This window comes from Melanotaenia boesemani, chromosome 19 (assembly GCF_017639745.1).
Source record: "Melanotaenia boesemani isolate fMelBoe1 chromosome 19, fMelBoe1.pri, whole genome shotgun sequence".
Lineage (NCBI taxonomy): Eukaryota > Metazoa > Chordata > Actinopteri > Atheriniformes > Melanotaeniidae > Melanotaenia > Melanotaenia boesemani.
In genome coordinates this window covers 28,103,364-28,124,393 of record NC_055700.1, presented here as the reverse complement: position 1 = coordinate 28,124,393, position 21,030 = coordinate 28,103,364, and the positions used below count along the sequence as shown (strand labels likewise).

At 40.9% G+C, this 21,030-nt stretch overlaps 1 protein-coding gene across 2 annotated transcripts in view; it reads right to left on the bottom strand.

Annotated features, from left to right (window-relative positions):
- nrg1 (neuregulin 1) overlaps positions 1-19,201 on the bottom strand; it is a 39,543-nt gene extending 20,342 nt beyond the window's left edge. Inside the window, exons 1-3 of one of the 2 annotated variants that reach the window (XM_041969533.1) lie at positions 18,027-19,201; positions 16,944-17,919; positions 991-1,129 (exon numbers count right to left, since the gene is read on the bottom strand). In XM_041969533.1, coding sequence (XP_041825467.1) covers positions 991-1,129; positions 16,944-17,637 — 833 coding nt within the window. In that variant the 5' untranslated portion in view covers positions 17,638-17,919; positions 18,027-19,201. The remainder of the gene's footprint in view (positions 1-990; positions 1,130-16,943; positions 17,920-18,026) is intronic. The other variant, XM_041969531.1, reaches the window with a different exon arrangement.
- Between the last annotated feature and the right edge of the window lie 1,829 nt (positions 19,202-21,030).

The window sequence follows — 21,030 nt, the reverse complement described above, 5'->3', positions numbered from 1 at the left end:
TTAACCTATCTTTTGTGTCCGTAAGATCCATGATTCAGGACATTCATTTATTCAACCTTTTATTCTCCAGAGAAAGTCTGACTGATGTAAGATGAGTGTTAACACTTTAACATACAGTATAATGTGTCATACAGCGTTTGATATTTACAGTTTCCATGATTTGTGCACTACTTATATTCTGAAATCATTGCTTTAAATGTCTTCTGCTCCCCAGTGACTTTATTATTATTCTGCAGTGAAACAAAGGAGACTTTTTTCTCCATTGATTTTGTAAACTGATTTAAAGAAAAAGCTGAATTTTTTTTTGAAGGTCCAATTAAAAGTTCAGATAATAAAAATTTACAGTGTATAAGTTACAGTATTTCCACTAAATGAATTCCGACATCTTTGGATAAAAAAATGATGAAGTCTAACAGAAACTTTCAGATCTTCTCATCGATGGTGGTGGTTATGATTTTAAGTTTAATTTACCTTTAGGGTAAATGTTTACTTCTTGGTGTCTGTTTCCTGCCAGTGTGTCTGAATTAACAGCGTTTCTGTCAGCTGTAAAGTTGGATTTGTACTTGTGCAGCATCTGCATAAGGTCAGTTACGGCGTCGCCGCCGTAAGCTCCACGTAGGTCGACGTACACCTCTTCCAGACCTGACCTGCACCCCTGCTTGCAGCACGGGTACGTGGAAGTACTCTTTGTAACTGGTTTGTGTGCAATTACCTGTTTCCGGATTTCTGGAACTTCTTGCTGAATTTGTGTGGTTACTGCGGAAGAGAAACTGCAACACAAGGCCTAACTGTACGCTCAAGTGTAAGAGCACATTTCCCCACTGTCAGCTGCGCTTACCCAAATGTATGTGAGTATAAATCCAGCTTAAGGTATATTTCAGAGTAGCTTCTCAAAGTTCAGTCTGAACCTTCGCTCTGCACTGTTGAGTACAGATGCTGTTTTGTGATAAAAAAATACTCAGATAAAAAACAGATAAATGTGTTCCATACCTGCATAGAAACTTTGTACTTCCTGGCATGACTTCAAGGGTGAAGCACTCCCCTCCATTAACACAGTAGTTCTTCTGGCTGTCAGTGCAATGCGTTATGTGGCTGGACGTCTTTGTTGTAGTGGAGGTGCTGGTAGTAGCTGCAGAAGGACAGACATTGCATCAGATAAATCAGGGCCGTTGCTAGCCATCTGGGTGCCCTAAGCACAACTGCTTTGTTGTTTCTTCACTGTGTTGTGTAGAGGATCTGAGGATTCAGCCATTTGTAGCCTTTTGCTAAAATCTTTTTTTTTCCATTAATATACACACAGCACCACATTTTGACAGAAAAACATAATTGTAGACATTTTTGCTACTTTATTAAAGAAAATGAACTGAAATCACATGATCGTAAGTATTCAGACCATTTGCTGTGACACTAGTATATTTAACTCAGGTGCTCTCCATTCCTGCTGATCATCCTTGAGATGGTTCTACACCTTTATTGGAGTCCAGCTGTGTTTCTTTAAATTGATTAGACTTGATTAGGAAAGGTTCACACCTGTCTATGTAAAACTTTAGAGCTCACAGTGTAGGTCAGAGCAAATGAGAATCATGAGGTCCACAGAACTGCCCGAAGAGTCGTCAGATTGATAGTTTACGACCACCTTGTTCTTCCACCACTGCACTGTGTGGCTGAAGGGATTCTGGAGGGGAAAAGTCTTCCACCTCAAAGACCGCTCTATGGAGTAGGTGCTTTGTGAATTTGTATCGTTTCCAACTTGCTAGTGGCCGCTGAGCTGCTGTCTGTCATTCAATAATTTCTGCCTGTGTATTTACGACTCGCCCACTCTCCACCCCCTGATCACCTCCACACCTCACACCCCAACCCATGCAATTTCTGGCATTTTTCAAAATTTAGCACTGGGTTACACAAAAAGTAGTGAGTGTAGTTACACTCAGCAGTGTCAAGTAACAGTACAAATACTTCCTTACCTTACTTAAGTAGAAATTTGGGGTATTTATACTTTATTGGAATAATTATTTTTCAGATTATTTTTCATTACTTTTTTCATTATTTTTTTTACTCCTATTTCAGTCCGTGTCATTTAAAAAAAAAAAAAAAAATCCATATAAATCGTGCCATCCAGATTGAGTGAATTTAATTGAGGTTGGATGAGAATTATAGACAAATACCATGGCAACATCCTATTGGTTTGTACATGATCCACTGCACCTGCTCAGGACTCAAACTTTGTAAGAGTCCATCAAGAACATAGCACACGTCTGTGGTTGGGTATGAAGATGTCTGTGGCGGAGACTCGAGAGTTTGAGCAACAAGTCCCGATTGAACACCAGCGACAAGGACGTGGATAGCCAAGACCAGACAATCCTTCTACATCCCTGGCTGTACCTGCAAGAATTTTTTTGAGATAGTTGGAAGCAAGAACAACTCCTTTCGAATATGCTGCAAGTTCTGCTCACCAAGACCAAGGTAAAGTTGGTTTGAAGTTTGATATTCAACAGATATTCGGATACCCAGTCTCCTCGTCATATTTAGCCGAGCCTATGCGCTCTGTCACGGGTTGAGAAGCACGATGCAACGGTCTTGCGGTCTTCACTACCAGCGGAAAGTTAGGGACCCTCAGCAAATTACAGATACCAAAATTTTTAAAAAACAATATCTCCTCAACCACATGAAATATAAATGTGAAAACAATTTTAAACTATTCAACATTTGTTTGTGCATGTTGCATAGCCTTTGTTTTTTTCCATTTTCATCTCATGCTATTTTTTTAATATTTCAAAGTTCAATAGCTTTTAAGTCACGTGACCTACACACCTCAAATCATTACCTTTTAGTTAAGTAAAAACTTTAAGTTGATACTATTACAGAAGTCTTTTTAAACCTGAGTATCTATACTTTTACCTGAGTAATGAATGTGAATATTTTTGACATCGCTGGTTACACTTTAAATGGAAAAAGTTTGGGACGACCAGCTGGCCGTCTCTTTAGTATCAAGATGTCTATCAGTGATGACCCTCCACAGGTTTCCAACACAAGATGATCTTGAACAATGGGAGGTCAAGAGAACTGGGTACAAAATACAAACCCAGACTTCCGTCCCCTTCCTCACACATGCGAAGAGCTGCAAACGACAGAGGAATGCAGCCTACTTTTGTCATTTATAGCTGGAAAGTCAAAAAGTCACACGTCTGGCATGATATCTGGGGATATACTAACTGTTAGCAACGCATTTGTGTACTGCCACTACCACATGTTCCTAGACCATTCATCGTGTTGCATGCGCAAGTTGCAATATTGACTTGGATGCTAGAGGCGTTCATGAGAAGAACATGAACATGACGGGTCTGGTGTAAACACAACGGCATATAGTTTTAAAGACCGTCTCTTGGACCTTGTCTGCAACTACTGGCATCTGTATGATTTTTCCTCCCCGTTGCACAGTGATAAACACTTGTGTCTTAACAGCTGGCAACAAATTGGAAGCGTTTTGGGGATTGATGCTCCAGAAACACAATGTGACTGGTAGATTGACCTTTTCACTATTTCAAAGACCAAGTGCTGGTTATTGCCCCTAGCAGTGAGCTCCAATATAGAGCCTTTTTGCTGCGCTGTGCTTCTGTTGTTTGCAGCAAGTATTCACACAAACATAGCAGAATGAAACTATGTTTACAAGCGTACACGCTCAAAGCCAAAATATCTTAGCCGACTTCAGAAGCCAATAAAACCATCAGTAGGTTTATTAAGAAAATACAGGAGCAAAAGCACTATTCACAGAAGTCAAAACCCAATTTCTCTTCTCCCCGTAAAATAGTCCTAACCAATAATTGAATTTTATTGTTTGAACTGGCTAGTCAGTATTTGTCTTTAGGTTAATGTGATGAAAGGTTGGTCTCATTCTGAGAAAGTCAGCTGGGTTACAGGCAGGGCTCTGGTTTTGTTTCAGTCGTCTTCGTCTAGTTCCTTGTCTTGTCTTCAGTGTTGTTTTGTCGTCTCCTGTGAGTCTAGTTGTTTCACATTTTCTTGTGTGTTAAGCTTGCACTGATTCGTTTGTTCAGGCCAGCCTACAATTAAGAACTTAAACACAATCTGTGCTTCATCTTGTTTTGTTTTTTTTTTTGGTTTGTTTTGTTTTTTTTGCAAGTTAATCCTAAAGTTTTATTTTTATTTTGCGATGTTAATTGTGATCTGATCCAGGAGGGAGTGATGCCACAAATCAGAAGCATCAGGGCTGCTTGGTACAACTTTCAGATGAGTAATACTGACCCCAGGGGAATCAGGGATCGCTGGTTGATGTCTTAAAATCCAAGATAAGCCTAATACAACATAATGCATAGCTGTTCCCAGCCTAAATTTACCATTAAAATAAATTCCTAATAATTCTCCAGATTACCTTCAGAGTATTTATCCATCCTTCTCTCTGTTCAAATTTTATTCAACATTTCATCTTTTAATTCACGTTATCAGTTAATGTCTAAATTACATCATTTCTGTTGATTTGATGCTTTTTTAAAATATTTTTTATCTAATTCATGATAATCTGAATATCTTCATCATGTCTTAATTATCCCCGATTTTGCTTTAAAGTGGATGTGATTCTTTCATTCTTTACACAGATGCACGACTTTTAGACTGATAGACCAAGCCTTAAGCCCCATCATGCAGAGAAGAAACCAGATGTGAACAGGATCCAGAACCAGCACTGTCTTCTCTGGATCAAATCTCATTTAAAATGATCTGAGGCAAAGTGGAAACCTGGATGAAGATGTGAACTAGTTTGTGGAAAGCATGGACGGCGTGTCCTGCAGACTAAAGAGGAGAGGGAGAATCCAGCTTGTTATCAGTGGACAGGTGAAAAGCTGCATCTCTGATGGGATGGGGCTGCATTAGTGCCTATGGCAGGGGCAGCTTCCACATCTGTGAAGCTCCATCAATGCTGAAAAGTACATGGAGGTTTTAGAGCAACATCTGCTCCATCCAGACAACGTCTCTTTCAGGGAAGACCTTGCAGATTTCAGCAAGACGATGCTGAACCACATCCTGCATCCATCACAGCAGCATGGCTTCACAGGAGAAGAGTCCAGCTGCTGAACTGGCCTGCCTGCAGTCCAGACCTTTCACCAGTACACAACATCTGGAGCATCATGGAAGCAGAAATCCAGCAACCAAGGTCCAGGACTGTAGAGCAGCTAGAATCCTGCATCAGACCAGAATGGGACAACATTCCTCTCCTAAAACTACAGCAACTGGTCTCCTCACTTCCCAGATGTTTCCAGACTTGTTAGAAGAAGAGATGCTACACCATGCTGAACGTCACCCTGAAACTACTTTTTACACCGTGCCGAACATCACCCTGGAACTAATTTTTCCACCGTGCCGAACATCACCCTGGAACTACTTTTTACACCATGCTGAACATCACCCTGGAACTACTTCTTCCACCGTGCCGAACATCACCCTGGAACTACTTTTTACACCATGCTTAACATCACCCTGGAACTACTTCTTCCAGATGTGTTGCTGCCATCAGATTTACTATCAGCTCATATTTTCCATCACATGGTGAAATGTCTCAGTTTTAACATCTGAAACAAGGTTGTGGTTCTGAAGCAGAAATAGAGACAGACTGTCTCTTTCACACAGACATTTTAGCTGTAAAGATGGTTTTCTGGATAAGCCTGAGGTCATTTTTATCTACTGTGGGTGTGAACTCTCAATTACCACCTGCTGTGAAGCAAACAGCTGATCAAGAGCCCTCCTCCTCCTCTGAAAACGGTTTGTGATTGAAGATAATTCTACAAGCAGATATCTTTCTATCAACAGCTGATGTGGATAAAATAAGGAACCTGGAAACAGTGCAAGAGACCAGGCAGTTTACCCCTGTTTACAGTATCTGGAGTATGTAAAGTATGAAGGAGAGGAGAGGCTGTCAGAAGTGGTATGAGAGAGAGTGTACCAGTGTAAAGGGGTTATGTTTGTGTGGAAATTTATTCAATCTCAGGTGAGTAAATACACTGCTTAGCTAAAAAAAAAAAAAAACAAAGTCACCACCTGGATTTAACAAAGTAAATAGGTCAGTGCCTCTATTGCATTATTCCTGCAGGGTGATCATGTTTCAACTGCAACAAGTTATTTAATCCCAACTGATGAAACGAGCAGCTTCTCATTTCTTAAACAACCATGTGGGAAGACACATCCGTGGTCGTGGAAAAGATGTAAGTCTGTTTAAGAAGGGTCAGATTGTTGGCATCAAGCAGAGAAAACATCTAAGGAGAAGCAGAAACTACTAGAACTGGGTTAAAACTGGAAGGATGGTGGGTAACCATCATCTTCCAAGAAGAAATGTGTTCAGAAAAACATCCTGAATGATGGTGATCCATTACATGTTATGTGAAATCATATTTTTAAAAAAAACATACAAACAAACAAACAAACAAAAAAAAAAAAAAAAAACACCTACTCAGTAGAACTCAGGACTATGTTTAATAGTGAAAGTTAGAATATTTACACATTACCAATATAAAGTAACTCAAGGAACTGGGACTGAACGGTTTGCTAGGGACAATAAAGACTGGATTCTGGAGTCATTGAAGAAGGTCATGTGGTCTGATGAGTCCAGATTTACCCTGTTCTAGAGTGATGGAGCATCAGGATAAGAAGAGGGGCAGATGAAGTGATGCAGCCATCATGCCTACTGAACAAGCCTATGGGGGCTTGCTCTCTAATCATCATCAATACAAGATCTTGGAGAAGAATTTATGCAACACACAAAAACATAAACGCATAAATATATATATATATTTAAATATATATAGATATAGATATATAGATATATAAATACATGTGTATGTGTATGCGAGGCATGGTAAAAATGACTACAGACCATCAAACACTCATACTTAAACTCTTGCTGCCACCATCATTGTAGATTAGCTAACACACACAGGATAATAAACCACTCAGTGTTATGACCACAACACAAACATCATGATGGCGAGCCACTGGCAGACAGACAGTATTAGTGGGTTGTTTTTCCTGGCGACACAGGAAGGGAGGGGGCTTCAATTATCCTCTGGTACGTTCTGACCTTGAAATGGAGTATGGGCAGAAAACAGGAAGTCTCCCTGTATCACAGCCCCAGTTTCAGTTTGTGTCATGCATCATTTATTGATTTTCACTTATTCATAAGACTGGAAATATGCATCTACACATTTCAGGGATTGCTCTTTCCATAGAACAGTTCCAGTTTAGCACATGCCTGTTAGGAGCAGGCAGAATGAGGTTTTAACTTCAGTGAACAGAAGACGTTTCAGGATTAACTTGGTTCTGTTCAGAGAAGCTTTATGTAATAAAGCAGAGCTGCATTTCCATTTAAGAGCAGAGCCAGTTTAAAGGTAACTTTTTAAAACTCTCTTCATAGCATGTATAAAGAGACACAAACACTGTTTCCCATCACAACACGAAAACAGCACTTTTAAAAAATTTTAATGACATTGTACTTGCCACAGACTCCAGGGAAACTTTTTGCTTTTAGATGCTTTTAGTTTGACAGCATCCTTTGACACAGTTGAGCATAAAATCTTATTATCAAGCCTGGAAAAGGTTGGCATAGAATATTCTGCCCTGAGCTGGTTCAAGTCCTATTTGTCTAAAGGAAGCTTCTCAGTAAGTCTCTGTGATTTTATGTGTTTATTGGCCTACCTGTAGGATGCCACAACGCTCAGTTCTTGGCCCTCTTCCCTTCACCTTCACTTTGTATCTACTTCTCTTTGGTGCCATATTGCATAAATATAATATCTCTTTTCATTTTTATGCAGATGAATGACAGATGGACACCCCCTTACCTAAGACAAAGGAGGACATTTTGCTGTGCTTTAGGAACATTAAGGAGTGGTTGGCCTTAAACTTTTTAAGTTTTATTGAACAGGCCGGACTCATTAGCTACATTTCCATTACAGTATTTCGCAAAATAAAAGCAATATTTCTAACATTTCCATAAAGTGCAATTGTGATTTGCAGGTGTTTCGATTGAAAGGTGTTTAGCACATTAGCCATTATTCTCGTAAAATCTCGTCCCACGAGACTCCACTATGAGGAGGATAGAGATTTCTAAATCTTTGTAAAACTCTTGCATTTTGCATTCGTTTGCTGTCAGGGATGACACTTATATATATTTTTTTTTAATTATTTGTAAAAAGATTTCCGTCTCCTCCTGCGTCTACTCAGACTGCGACATCTCTATTTGAAATGAACTGGTCATGTGACCCGCTACGTCACGTCTAGTGAAGCTTAAATGCGAGAAAAGTGTTTCCATTACACTTTTGCGATATACTTCTGTATCGACACGTCTGAAAAACCACCTCATGACTGCGTAAAAACTTTTTGGCAATATTTGGGAGTTTTTTTGAAATGTAGGTGTTTCCATTACCGGTTTTTTATTGCGATATTTAGCTTTTGTGCAATTCAAGGAGTAATGGAAACGCACCTAGTGACACCTTCTGTTAAGCCTATTGTTACGAGTCTAGTATAAAGGTTGACTCTGAGTTGAAACTGGACAAACAGATAAAATAATGTGGTTCAATCCAGTTTCTTTCAGCTGACACAGTTAGCAACAATTGATCTGGTTTTATTAACGACAGATTTTGAGAAACTCATTCACACCTTTCATAGGAACAAAATTGGAGTAGTGCAATGCTCTTTTTGTTGTTGTCTCTGTCCCACCTGCACATGGTCTAAAATGCAGCTGCTCGTTTGCTGACAGGTACCCTTAAGTCATTTTTATTTTAACATTTAAATCACTGAATGAACTAGCACCCCCCTCTTTATCTGGACCTACACTCCCGCGTACATTTAAAGGTCTGCTGACCAGCAGCTGGTTCTTCCTAAGACGCTGAGGCGATCGGGCTTTCGCTGTGACAGCACCAACGCTGTGGAACCAGCTGCCTTCAAATATTAAACAAGTTTCTTCCTTGTCTGTTTTGAAAACTCTCCTTAAAGGCACTTATTTTCTTTGGCTTTTAACAATAATTAAGTTTATCCTTTAATGTCTCTTAAGATTTTATATCATTTGTGGTCATTTTTTAAAATTTAAAAACTTGTGTGTTTACTGTACCACACTTTGGTTGACATTATTATGTTTATAGTGCTTTATAGATAAACTGAATTAGAATTTGCTTTAGGTCTGTTTCCAGCCTTAAGTTACTCTGTGCAGTACAGTCATCGGGTGGTAGTATAGAGCTTATTAGATGTCGCCTCAACGAACAGAATAGTGGTCCCTATGAGAAACAAAACTTGGGGGCGAACAAACTAAAACAGTATCCCGGGCTGGCAGAAGAATACCTATTTTTTCAACAGTGGGAAAGTCAGGGAAGCAGAACTTAGCTTAGACCATGTCCATACTGGGACCACTTTAGGTTATTCTGCTACAACTGTTTAACGTTTCATCCACAGAGAAGTGAGTTTTGGGAGACCGAAATTGCTGCTCTTCCGTTCCCAAAGTTAATATCTCTGCACATGCCATCCTTTTACTTTCAGTGTGATCTTTTTTTACAGCCTGATGACTCAATAGTGCCAGAGACCCAAAACAGCCTCTGTGTTTATATCTGCTTGCTAGTGTGTGACGCAGTGCGTGCAGCGAAACTCAGCTGCAATGTCATGCTGCGTTCTGAAGAAAAAGTTAGTAACGGCTCCAGAAATGTACATAATGAATGGCACTGTGCCAACAAACGAGTCAGGAACGCAGAGTTTTAGGGCCTGAGCGTTACACAGTGCGTCTTTAAGGACTTAATAATAACCTCTTTTTAACCACTGCCAGCTAGTTCACATTCGTGTAGCGAAAAGAAATAAAAAACAGATTAATTGTCGTAGACTAATAGGTAGTTAGTCTGTACATGTTTACTTCTTTCTACTCTGTCCTGTCCAGCATTCTAACATACAGAGTGGCGGTCTGTGTGCCATAATTTGCGGGACAGATTTGCTCTACCTAGGCGGACATGTTATATAAATAGCTGCCCTTGATGTTTGAAATTTTTTATTTTTTTTATTTTTATAATCTTATTTTATTTAGTCTAGACATGTCACTGCTGATCGTGACTGGGAGACCGAGGAAGAGAGAAAAAGAGAAAAGGACAGGATTGAAATGTGGAAATAAAAGTTGTCTAGGCTGCCTTAATCACATCAGTATTCACAAAAACAATATAAACTACAACAGTACTACAAGATACATAAAGAAAATAGGAAAATAATGATATAATAAAGTATAACAGTCATCATACGTACCTGTAGAGAAACATACCAACATCAGCAACATCTAGTTGGAAGCGGATGGAGAGACGAACACGTTTGTGAGCATGCACGTGTGAATGTGAACATGCATGTGTGACCATGCAACAAGGATGAAACAGAACAGAGCCCCGCCTAGGAACCCGACGGAACCCGACCGTCCCAGGCAAAACCACCGCAGGCCACACCAACCCAACACCAAGGCGAAGTTCCCCAGAGACAAGGACATGTCTGCAGGGATAGGAAGGCTAGACTTGAATTAAATTAAATAATCAACAAGAGAACAGAATTTCAGTTGCAAAGATTATGCTTGGAGACATTTGAACACAGTAATAAATCCAGTAGATTTTTAGCTAATCATTTAAAAATAAATAAGGAAAAATCTACAATATCAGCTTTTAAAGCTTCAGTAAGTTATAGCATGCATGACCCAGCTGCAATAAACAACATCTTTAGAGATTCCAGGATTACAGCAGGAACAAGTCATGGCCTTAGATTCCCCCCTCACAGTGAAGGAGCTACATGAAGCCCTTAAATAAATGCCCTGTAAAAAAGCCCAGGTCCAGATGGCTTCCCAGCAAAGTTCTATAAAGAATTTAGGACAACACTTCTCCCTAAATTTTTCAAAATGGTGACACAAATAAAGGAAAATGGTTACATACCCACAAACATAAACTCTGCCACCATTACTGTACTATTAAAACCAAGCAAAGACCCCACAATACCATATAGCTACAGACCCATATCACTGATAAATGATGACCTTAAAATAATCTGCAAAGCATTAGCTGGAAGGTTAGAGAAAGTAACTCCTCTCATTATACACCCTGATCAAACAGGCTTTATGAAGGGCAGCTATTCCTCTGTTAACATGCGGAGAATAATTAATATAATAGATTATTCTACCATCAAGAACCTGGAAACAATAATAGTTTCTTTAGATGCGGAGAAAGCTTTTGATCGTGTCAACTGGAAATATTTACTAGCTACTTTAAACAGATTTAGACCATCTTTCATTAACTGGATTAAAATCTTATACAGTTCTCCTAATGCGAGTGTTAGAACAAATGATCAAACCTCTCCAAGTTTTAATCTACAAAGGGGCACCAGACAAGGTTGTCCACTATCCCCCTCACTTTTTGCTATATTTATTGAACCGCTAGCCGCTATGATTAGACAAAATCAAGCTATTAAAGGCATTCAGTACAAAAATATAATTCATAAAATAAGTCTATATGCTGATGACGTTTTACTATTCCTCCAGAACTCACAAACCTCTCTATCTGAAACAATCTCACTAATTAATAAATTCTCATCACTCTCGGATTACTCCGTTAACTGATCTAAGAGCACAGTTCTATGTATCAACTATAACTTTCAAAATCCACCCAGCACCACCTTACAATCAGGTAACATTAGATACCTAGTTATAAAAATTTCCTCCAGGCTCTCAGAACTAACTAAGCTTAATTACGTTCACTTTCTTAAGACTACAGAAGATGATCTCACTTGCTGGAAATCTCTACCCAGTTCACTCATGGGTAGAGTTGCCACTATAAAAAAAATGTTTCTACCCAAAATCAACTATGAAACCTTCCTATGAAAGCCCCCTCCACCTAGTTTAAATTGCTAGAACCATTGCACATCTCACACATCTAAAAACAATCTAAATATTAACCAGAACAGAAATCTCCTGTTGGATCACATCAGTCTAGAGACTGCATCAGCATCCATTAAACGGCAATTAGTCAACTCTCAGTCTCCCTGGAGCCAGCTGATTCGTCACATCACGTAGTGGGAAGGGGTGCTGGGGTGTTGTTGTTCCTTGGGGGTCAGGGGTGGGGCTGGGTGGGCGACCTTGGAGAGGTCTAGTGGCTCTGGCGGTTTCTCTGGGTCGGTAGTTGGGTGGGGTCATTGTGTGGGAGACTGTGTGTCTGACAGGATCTGGGGCCTTGGTGGCCTGGGGGCTGGTGCTCCCTGGGGGAGGGCCGGGGGGCAGCCAGGGGACCAGGGCTGTTGGGGGGCTGGCCTGGGTTAATGGCCAGGTCACTGTGGCGGGGGCCAGGGCCCCGGGGTCTGGGGTCTGCCTCCCTCCGGGCTGGGGAGACCCTGCCTGGGCCTCAGGGGTCTTGGTCACCCTGGGCATGCCATCGGGGTGCTGATATTTTAGATTTTTCCTTATTTATTATTAATATGATTAGCTAAAAATCTTCTGGATTTATTACTGTGTTCAAGTGTCTCCAAGCGTAATCTTTGCACCAGAAATTCTGTTCTCTTGTTGATTATTTAATTTAATTCAAGTCTAGCCTTCCTATCCCTGCAGACATGTCCTTGTCTCTGGGGAACTTCGCCTTGTTGCTGAGTTGGCGTACACGCTGTGGTTTTGCCTGGGGTGGTTGGGTTCCGTCGGGTTCCTAGGCAGGGCTCTGTGGGGGGGGGGGTTGTCCCTTGGATCTGTGGGGTGCCTGCCCTCCGTGCGGCCCGCTCTGCAGCGCCCGGTGCCCACTGGGCCTGGACCGTCGCGCCGGGGGGATCCGGTCTGGGGGCTCCTTTGCTCTGGGCTGAGTAGGCCGCTGCTCTTTCTGCTTTGGCTGTCCTGGGCTCTGTGCTCTGCAAACCTGATGGGCCTTTGGGGCCTCGGGCTACCTCCTGTCTCTGACTGATGCTTCAGGGTGCGGCGTGGTCATGGCCCTCTTGCAAGGACAAGTTTCATCCTTGTTGCATGGTCACACGTGCACGTTCATGTTCACACGTGCATGCTCACAATCGTGCTCGTATCTCCATCCACTTCCAACTAGATGTTGCTGAAGTTTGTGTGTTGGTACGTTTCTCTACAGGTATGTTTGATGACTGTTTGATATCATCATTATCCTATTTTCTTTATGTATCTTGTAGTACTGTTGTAGTTTATATTGTTTTTGTGAATACTGATGTGATTTAGGCAGCCTAGACAACTTTTATTTCCATATTTCAATTCTGTCCTTTTCTCTTTTTTTCTCTTCCTCGGTCTCCCTGTCAGGTTCGGCACTGACATATCAAGACTAAAGAAAATAAGATCATAATAAAATATTCCAAACATCAAGGGCAGCTATTTATATAACATGTCTGCCTTGGTCGAACAAATCTCTCCGGAAATATATGGCACACAGACCTCCATTCTGTATGTTAGGATGCTGGACAGGACACGGTAAAAAAAAAGAAAAAACAAAACAAAACAAAAAACCCATAATTTTCATTTTCTTAAAGCACATGTGACACAAAGTCAGGATGGATCTATTATGATAATCAGATGAGTTTAAACACAGTTTTAGACATTTAGTCAACACATCAAACTCTGATAATGCTTCATTATCTGACTTTTCATTTTGTTTAAAAATTGAAAATAGGAAAATCAAGTTTTTCTGAATTTTAGTTCACCAGACCCACCAGACCCTGACCTGACCCACATTTACGGATAAAGAAGCTAACTCCTTTACATTGATGCCTAGCAGCACAAAAGAACCAGCAGCTAAAGCATGGGAGCCATCATGAATGGTAAACCCAAGGTCAGACAGTTATGATCCCCAGAGATCTCCAATTCCATCCATCTACTGGCCAAAAACCAGCCTCTATCTAACATGGATACTCCTGTCAGGGATCATGGAGGATAAGATTAGTAGGCACATAGCTTGGTCCGTTAATGGGGCCCAGAAGGGAATTGGGAGTAACACCAGAGGAGCTAAACACTCCTGATCGACAGAACTGTCACCCAAGATTGTAAGATCAGACTTACAAATCTGTACAGCACCTGGATTGTATAGCGTACGACTCGATGCTGCATACATAGATGCTAGAATGATTATACGGCGCCTGGCCAAAAATAAAAAGGTCATATACTCTAATATTTGGTTGGACCGCCTTAAACTTTAATCAAGTCAGCATTTGCTGTGGCATTTTTTCTAGAAGCTTCTGCAATGTCACAAGATTCTCCAAGATCTTGTATTGCTGACCACTGCACAAAGCCTTCTCCAGAACATCCCAAAGATTCTCAGTGGGGTTCAGGTCTGGACTCTGTGGTGGTCACAATCTGAGCCCCATGAATCCTGCATTGTCATCTTGGAATATAGCCGTGCCATCAGGGAAGATGGAATAATCTGCTCATTCATCTGACTTCATTCTTTGGACACATATTGGCCACAATTGTATGAGTTTTAATTTCCCTTTATTTCAGAATAAAAATGAAATCCTCTTAAAAATGAACTTGTAAACACCCATTTCCAAATGAAAATGACCGTTCTTAATTAAACTTAAATCCGAAGTAAGTGGCTGGTTTATTTTGATTTTAAATCCAAAATGAATAATTCTTTGATCATGTATATATTCATTCTGCCTTAAATTCATTCGGGTTGTCCTGTCGCCATGACGGTACGGTACTCTACCTCCCTTCTCCTCCTCAGCTGACCAAATGCTGGTGTCAAGCTGCTGCCTCTAAACTTTCATAAAATCTAAGTGAAAATGGTCCTTATTATCTGGAATTCGGAATTACTATTTCCAGAGAAGGAGAATACTTTAAATCTGAGTTATTTATTTGGAATAATTAATTCTGAATTAAAAAAATCACTCTAGAACAGGGTAAACCTGGACTCATCAGACCACATGACCTTCTTTAATGGCTCCAGAATCCAGTCTTTATGCTCCCTAGCAAACTGTTCAGTTCCAGTCGCTTGAGTTCCTTTACATTTTTTCCTGTGGAAATGTTCTAACTTTCACTATTAAACATAATCCAGAGTTCTACTGCTGTTTTTCTTTTTAATACGATTTTACCAAACATGTAATTGATCAATTTGCCTTCAGATTTAATGATGCGTTGGACAGTTCTGAACCCAGTTCTAGTAGTTTCTGCTTCTCCTTAGATGTTTTCTCTGCTTGATGCCAACGATCTGAACCTTCTGAAACAGACTTTTCCACGACCACGGACGTGTCTTTTCTCATGGTTGTTTAAGAAAAGGGAAGCTACTCGTTTCATCAGTTGGGGTTAAATAACTTGTTGCAGCTGAAATATGATCAACCTCCCGTAATAAGCCAATAGGAGGCTCCTATCTATTTGCTTAGTTATATCCAGGTGGCGACTGTTGGCCAGCCAGTGTGTCTCTACAACATCAACATGAGAGCCTTCATCAAGAACTCAACGGGAAGGTGATTCTAGAGGTCAACCCAAAGTCAGGTCTCCATCAAGTCCAGTACTGTATCTACCAAGCAGATCTCTCTCTCTCTCTCTCTCTCTCTCTCTCTCTCTCTCTCTCTCTATACCAGATGTATACCAGATACTATACCAGATACCAGATCTCTCTCTCTCTAACCAGATATATATATATATACACACATATATAAATATATATATATAGATATTACCTGCCACTCGCCTGCTAATTGGGATTGGCTTCAGCTTACCCGCAACTCTGAACTGGACTGCTTGAAGTGTTACAGAAGATGAATGAAACACCAGACACACATGAAAACAAAAGACAGTATCTCACAGAAGTGAGTACATCCTTCATATTTTTGCTAACATTTCATTATATTGTTTCATGGGAAAACACTATAGAAATGAAACTTTGATATACAGAATTTCAAAGTTTAGTTTTTATAGTCTGGTGTCCTTTATCAAAGTTTCATTTCTAGTGTTTTCCCATGCAAAGATATAATGAAATATTTGCAAAAATGTGAGGTGTGTACTTACTTCTGTGAGATACTGTAAATGTATCATTAAGAAAGAAAAGTGTTTGAACATTTATCTGGAGTTTTGCTGAACATGTGGAGTTATTCCAGCTTCTTTGTTCTCAGAGATTTTCCTGGTAAAACTGCAGATGACTGCTCAGCATCTGCATCGTTTGGCTGCAGTAGGGATTTAGGTTAGCAGAGCTACAAAAGATCACAATGGGTGTAAATTATAAATAAGGCATGGTGACAGTATACGTCTGTATGATGTTACAGCTATTTAATACAGGAAAAAGATTAAATATAACATTTTTCAAAAAAGTAGCTTCCAACAATAAGTTGTAAGTGAATCACTGTAAAAACAAAATATCAAAAAAAAAAGAATGAAGTTTCACAAACATTGTGTAAAAATGGCAACAGCTACATAAGGTAAGAAAATCAGTGTCTTCTGATGACAAACTCAGAAAGATCAGCAACGCAAAAGCTTAGAAGAGATTTTAGACCAGCATTTGTAAAACACTAATCTTGAATGTGACCTGAAAGGTTTAAGAAGCCTCTCACATACCTATCCACCAAATCTGAAGAAAACCAACAAAGCAAGATGCCATATTATTAATAATCACACACAGTAATGGTTAAATTGAAGGAAATTAGTGTTTTGTTCAACACCTACCTGTGCAGCCGCAGTCAGAAGGCTGAGTCATGGGCCTGTGTTTTACTGTCTGACTCACAGCCTGGTTCTTTTCTTTCTAAGCATTTCTTAAACCAGTTGACCGAACTGGTCTGCATCTTAAATAAAACTGCAGCAGCAACAGAACAAGTAGAACTCAGAGAGAACATCCTCAGTGCCAAGAACAATGACTTTTCATTTCTCAGCTTGGCAGAATAATGACTCAATCTATGATTTTGAAGAAGGAAAACCTTTCAACTTCCTGATTGTCATGTTGGATAAACCAGTGCTAGATACTCACAGATAGTTTGGAGGATGTTATTGAACTCCTGTGTCGTCTGTGGGTGGACGTTCTGCTTTGGAGCCGTAGGACGTTCAGCATTGTATTTCAGTGTGACGGAGGGATAAGTCACTCGTGGAGGCTGAGGCACGTATGGCCCGCGAGTAGATTTCTCCTCAACAAAAACCTCCGGATGTCCCGGCGTGATAGCGATGGTGGTGGTTAGGGAGACGGTGGAGGGAGCTGAGTGAGGGATTGAGACAGTGATTCCAAGCGTGGGGTCAACCGATATAATGATTGGATCCTGTCCAATGGGTTTAGGGTCTGAATGAGTGGATGGTTCGTACTCAAAGATCCTATCCACAAAGACCCATTTGAGGCCAGCTGTGCAGAGTGCTAAGCTAAGAAGACAGGCCAGGATAGGGAGAATGCAGATTTTTTCAGAGTGCAGGCAGTGGTTTATCTGTTCCATCTCTATGCACACACAGCAGGTCCCTGGCAAGGCCACAATCCCCAAAGCCCCCACATGCTCCTCACTGCCACCAGCACCTCCCTCTGCATTTCCCTTTACGCCCTCTTCCTCACCATCACCAGCTGCCTCTGTCTCCTCTGGTTTCTCCTCTGGGACTGGTCTCGTATCAAGAGTAGAAGTGGGGGATGCTGTTCCAGATGAGGGAGCTGGCCCTGCAGAGAAATCCTCCATTCCCTCAGTCATCCTTTTCAGCTGCTGGATGAAGTGTCCCTGAACGCCTCAACTATTAAAACACAGCATCACACAGCGGCTGTCTGCCACCAGTGTCTATGAGTTTGTTCTCCATCATGAGGCTACAGAATGAGATTCACAAGAAGGTTAAAAAAAAAAAAAGTCTTTAAAGAGTCAAAGCCGGAAAAGGATCCAGGAGATTTGTAGGCAGACAACATCCGAAGGAAATGAGTTCTTTACACATGCTTTTTTCACAAGAAACACAGTCTTTGGACTGTTCAGAAGTCAGATTATCTGCAGGCACAAATAAATAAATAAATTAAAAGATTGTCGGAGAACTGCATTATTTAAACATTTCATGTAGTTTAGTCGTGAGCAGAGGTGGAACAGCACACACCCACCTGAACACTTTGGCAGGAGAAACAGTAGAGGCGGCGTCGATGTGATGGGCCGGCTGCAGCATCTGTATCGTCAAGGACAGGGTGGTCAAGCACTGCAGTGGCAGGAGGGACATGCTGTCTTGTCTAAAGTGCCTCGAGAAGCTGAAAGGCTGAATCATCAGGGAGCGGCAGGTGTCCTTCCTATCAGCGCAGCCACAGAAATAGATGAGTAAGGGGAAAGAGAAAGAAAGCGATCCAGAGAGAGGAGGGGGGCTGCAGTATAGCTGAGAGGGTCAGGGAATATTGGATACTCCCCTTTCTCCCTCTCTCACTCCTCTTCTCTTAATATTTTCTCTCCAAGTGGTGAACACAGCAGCCGCGGGCCTCCTCCCACTCTGCCTTCTTCCTCCCTGCAAGCTGCTCCCAAACCCAGCACAAAGCATCCAGCTAAGCAAGTTCCTACTTGATCCAATTAGAGCGTATGTCAGCGAATCACAGACGGGCAAACTGCTGAAGCCATCCCTCCCAGAACCACTCCCCATTGATTATACTCAGTGTGTGCGTGTTTCCTTTTTATCCTTGTGAAGGGGAAGGAGCAAAGTAAGCAAACACAATACTGTGATCATGTAGCACATGCACCTACATATACTGTACATATAAATTATATCTGCATATATTAAATGAAATGGACAAAAAAAACTTTATATATCCCAGAAAGGAAATTTTAATGTTGGATTATAGTTTTGTTTTATTTAGTTTTGTTTTAAATTATGGTTATAATGGTTAATTTATGATTTTGTTCTGGAGGGCTGCAGGCAGGAATGACCTGTAACTTTCTGTCCTGTAGCAATCCTGAAGAAGCCTCTGACTGAACACAATCAGTTGTTTGCCCCTGTGTAAAGGGTGTTTTATATGTGCTGACTGTTGTAGCACGCCTTCTTGGCCACGTCTCCCTCAAAAACCAGTACAGTATTCTCAGGGGACTTCCTGGTCAGACAAAGGTTAATTAAATATATAAATGAGGAAAACTAATCCACTTTCTTCTAAATGTGTTAAACGGTCACCCTTGAAAATAAGGCAGAGGCCTGATGAGCAAGTCATCCTTATGAAATACAAACAGTTGTCTGAACCAAGATGCCGTGTTGACATCAGATGTCACGATAAAATGGGCAGACTGGTTGGAGGGTTGGAGATGATAAAAAGACAACAGGAAGTCATATCCTCCTGACTACCAGAAAAAAAAATTGTTTAATCAATATTTTTTTGAATTTCCCCGACTGTTTGAAGGGTAATTAGAAAACTCTGACAATGAAACTCGTTCTTCTTAATTGAAAAATACAGAACAAAATTCAGGAAATAGCTACAAATGTCCACTACAGAAGACAATTCTCAAACTTATGTTGTGGTAAAATGTTGTTCTATTCATTTAGAAAATGGTTTAATGTGTTCTCAAGAGATATCATAAAGAAATATTACAATAATACTTCAGGACTACATTTGCACAAAAAGAAGTTATGCACTTACTTTTCCTCTTCTTATAAAATGTGATTGTGGTAATGAATGCCATTTTCCTTGAGGAAAAACAGGATGTTCCCAAAGTCCCACCCCTATAAATGTGGTACCATTCAAAAGCCCTGGATGTCCTTTTTAGAGAACAAAATGAGTGGGTTTAATAGCGTGAAAGGGGGATGGAGATATTCAGCTTTACAAATGTCCTCCACAGAGGACAAATTTATACTACTGGTAGTCAGGAGGCTATATGTGCTGGTTCCAACCAAGGTCTGAAGAACAGCATCTCTGGATCCATCCTGATTTAGATCAACCCTTCAGGCTGCTGCTGGTATAATAGTGTGGGGGATATTTTCTTGGCCCACTTTGGGCCCCTTAGTACCAACGTGGTTTAACCGCCACAGCCTACCGGTGTGCTGTTGCTGACCATGTCCATCCCTTTATGACCACAGTGGAGCATCTTCTGATGCTACTTCCAGCAGGATAATGCACCATGTCACAAAGCTCAGATCATCTCCACCTGCTTTCTAGAACATGACGATGAGTTCACTGGACTCCAACGGCCTCCACAGCCACCAGATCTCAGTCCAGTAGAGCAGCTTTGGGATGTGGTGGAACGGGAGATTCTCATCATGGATGCAGCCGACAAACCTGCAGCAACTGTGTGATGCTGTCATGTCAATATGGAGAAAACCTCAGAGGAAGGTTTCCACCACCTGCTTCCATTCCATTCCATTCCATTTCATCTATCTATGAAATGAATGAATGAATGAAAAATACTTTATTAATCCCAAAGGGAAATTCAATATTGTAGTAGTAGTAATTTTTTAGTAAAACAATCACATTAATTAATTAAGGGCTTTGTTCTTCAGCCTGATAGCTGCTGGAAGGAAGGATCTTCTGTATCTCTCTGTCTTGCATCGGACTTGAACAAGCCTCCCACTGAATCTATCTATCCATCTATCCATCTATCTATCTATCTATCCTTGTATTTCCTGTGTCCCTTTCTGAATGTAGAGGGAGAAAACCCTGAGACGTTAATCAATAATTAGGTCACTAATTCAGGGGCCTGACAGGAAGTGCTCCCCCACAGACACCATTACTGGTATTAATTCTGTCTGAGGAGAGGAAACGGTCACATGAGAGTTGGTGCTTTGTGTGGAGCTGAGCTGACCTTTTTGACTAACCTCATCTTGTTTGAGTCCTCTACCCCCCCGCCCCCCCCGCCCCAAACACCTTGGATTGCTCACTTAGCTTTAAGCCTATTTGCCAGTGTGGCTGGGGGTTTAGGAGTTGAAGGTTGTAATGATGGTTTGGGAGCTTTACAACTGAAAGAAAAATAAATAACTACAATCCATATTCATAAATGTGTGTTTGCACTTACAAACAATAATGCAACTAGACAGATTGAGAAGCTTACCAGCCAGTTTTTGGAGCTATCCGGGGGTTACGGGCCTGGGGAGCCCCATAAAGAACAACATATCATTATTCACACCACACAATGATGTTGAAATAG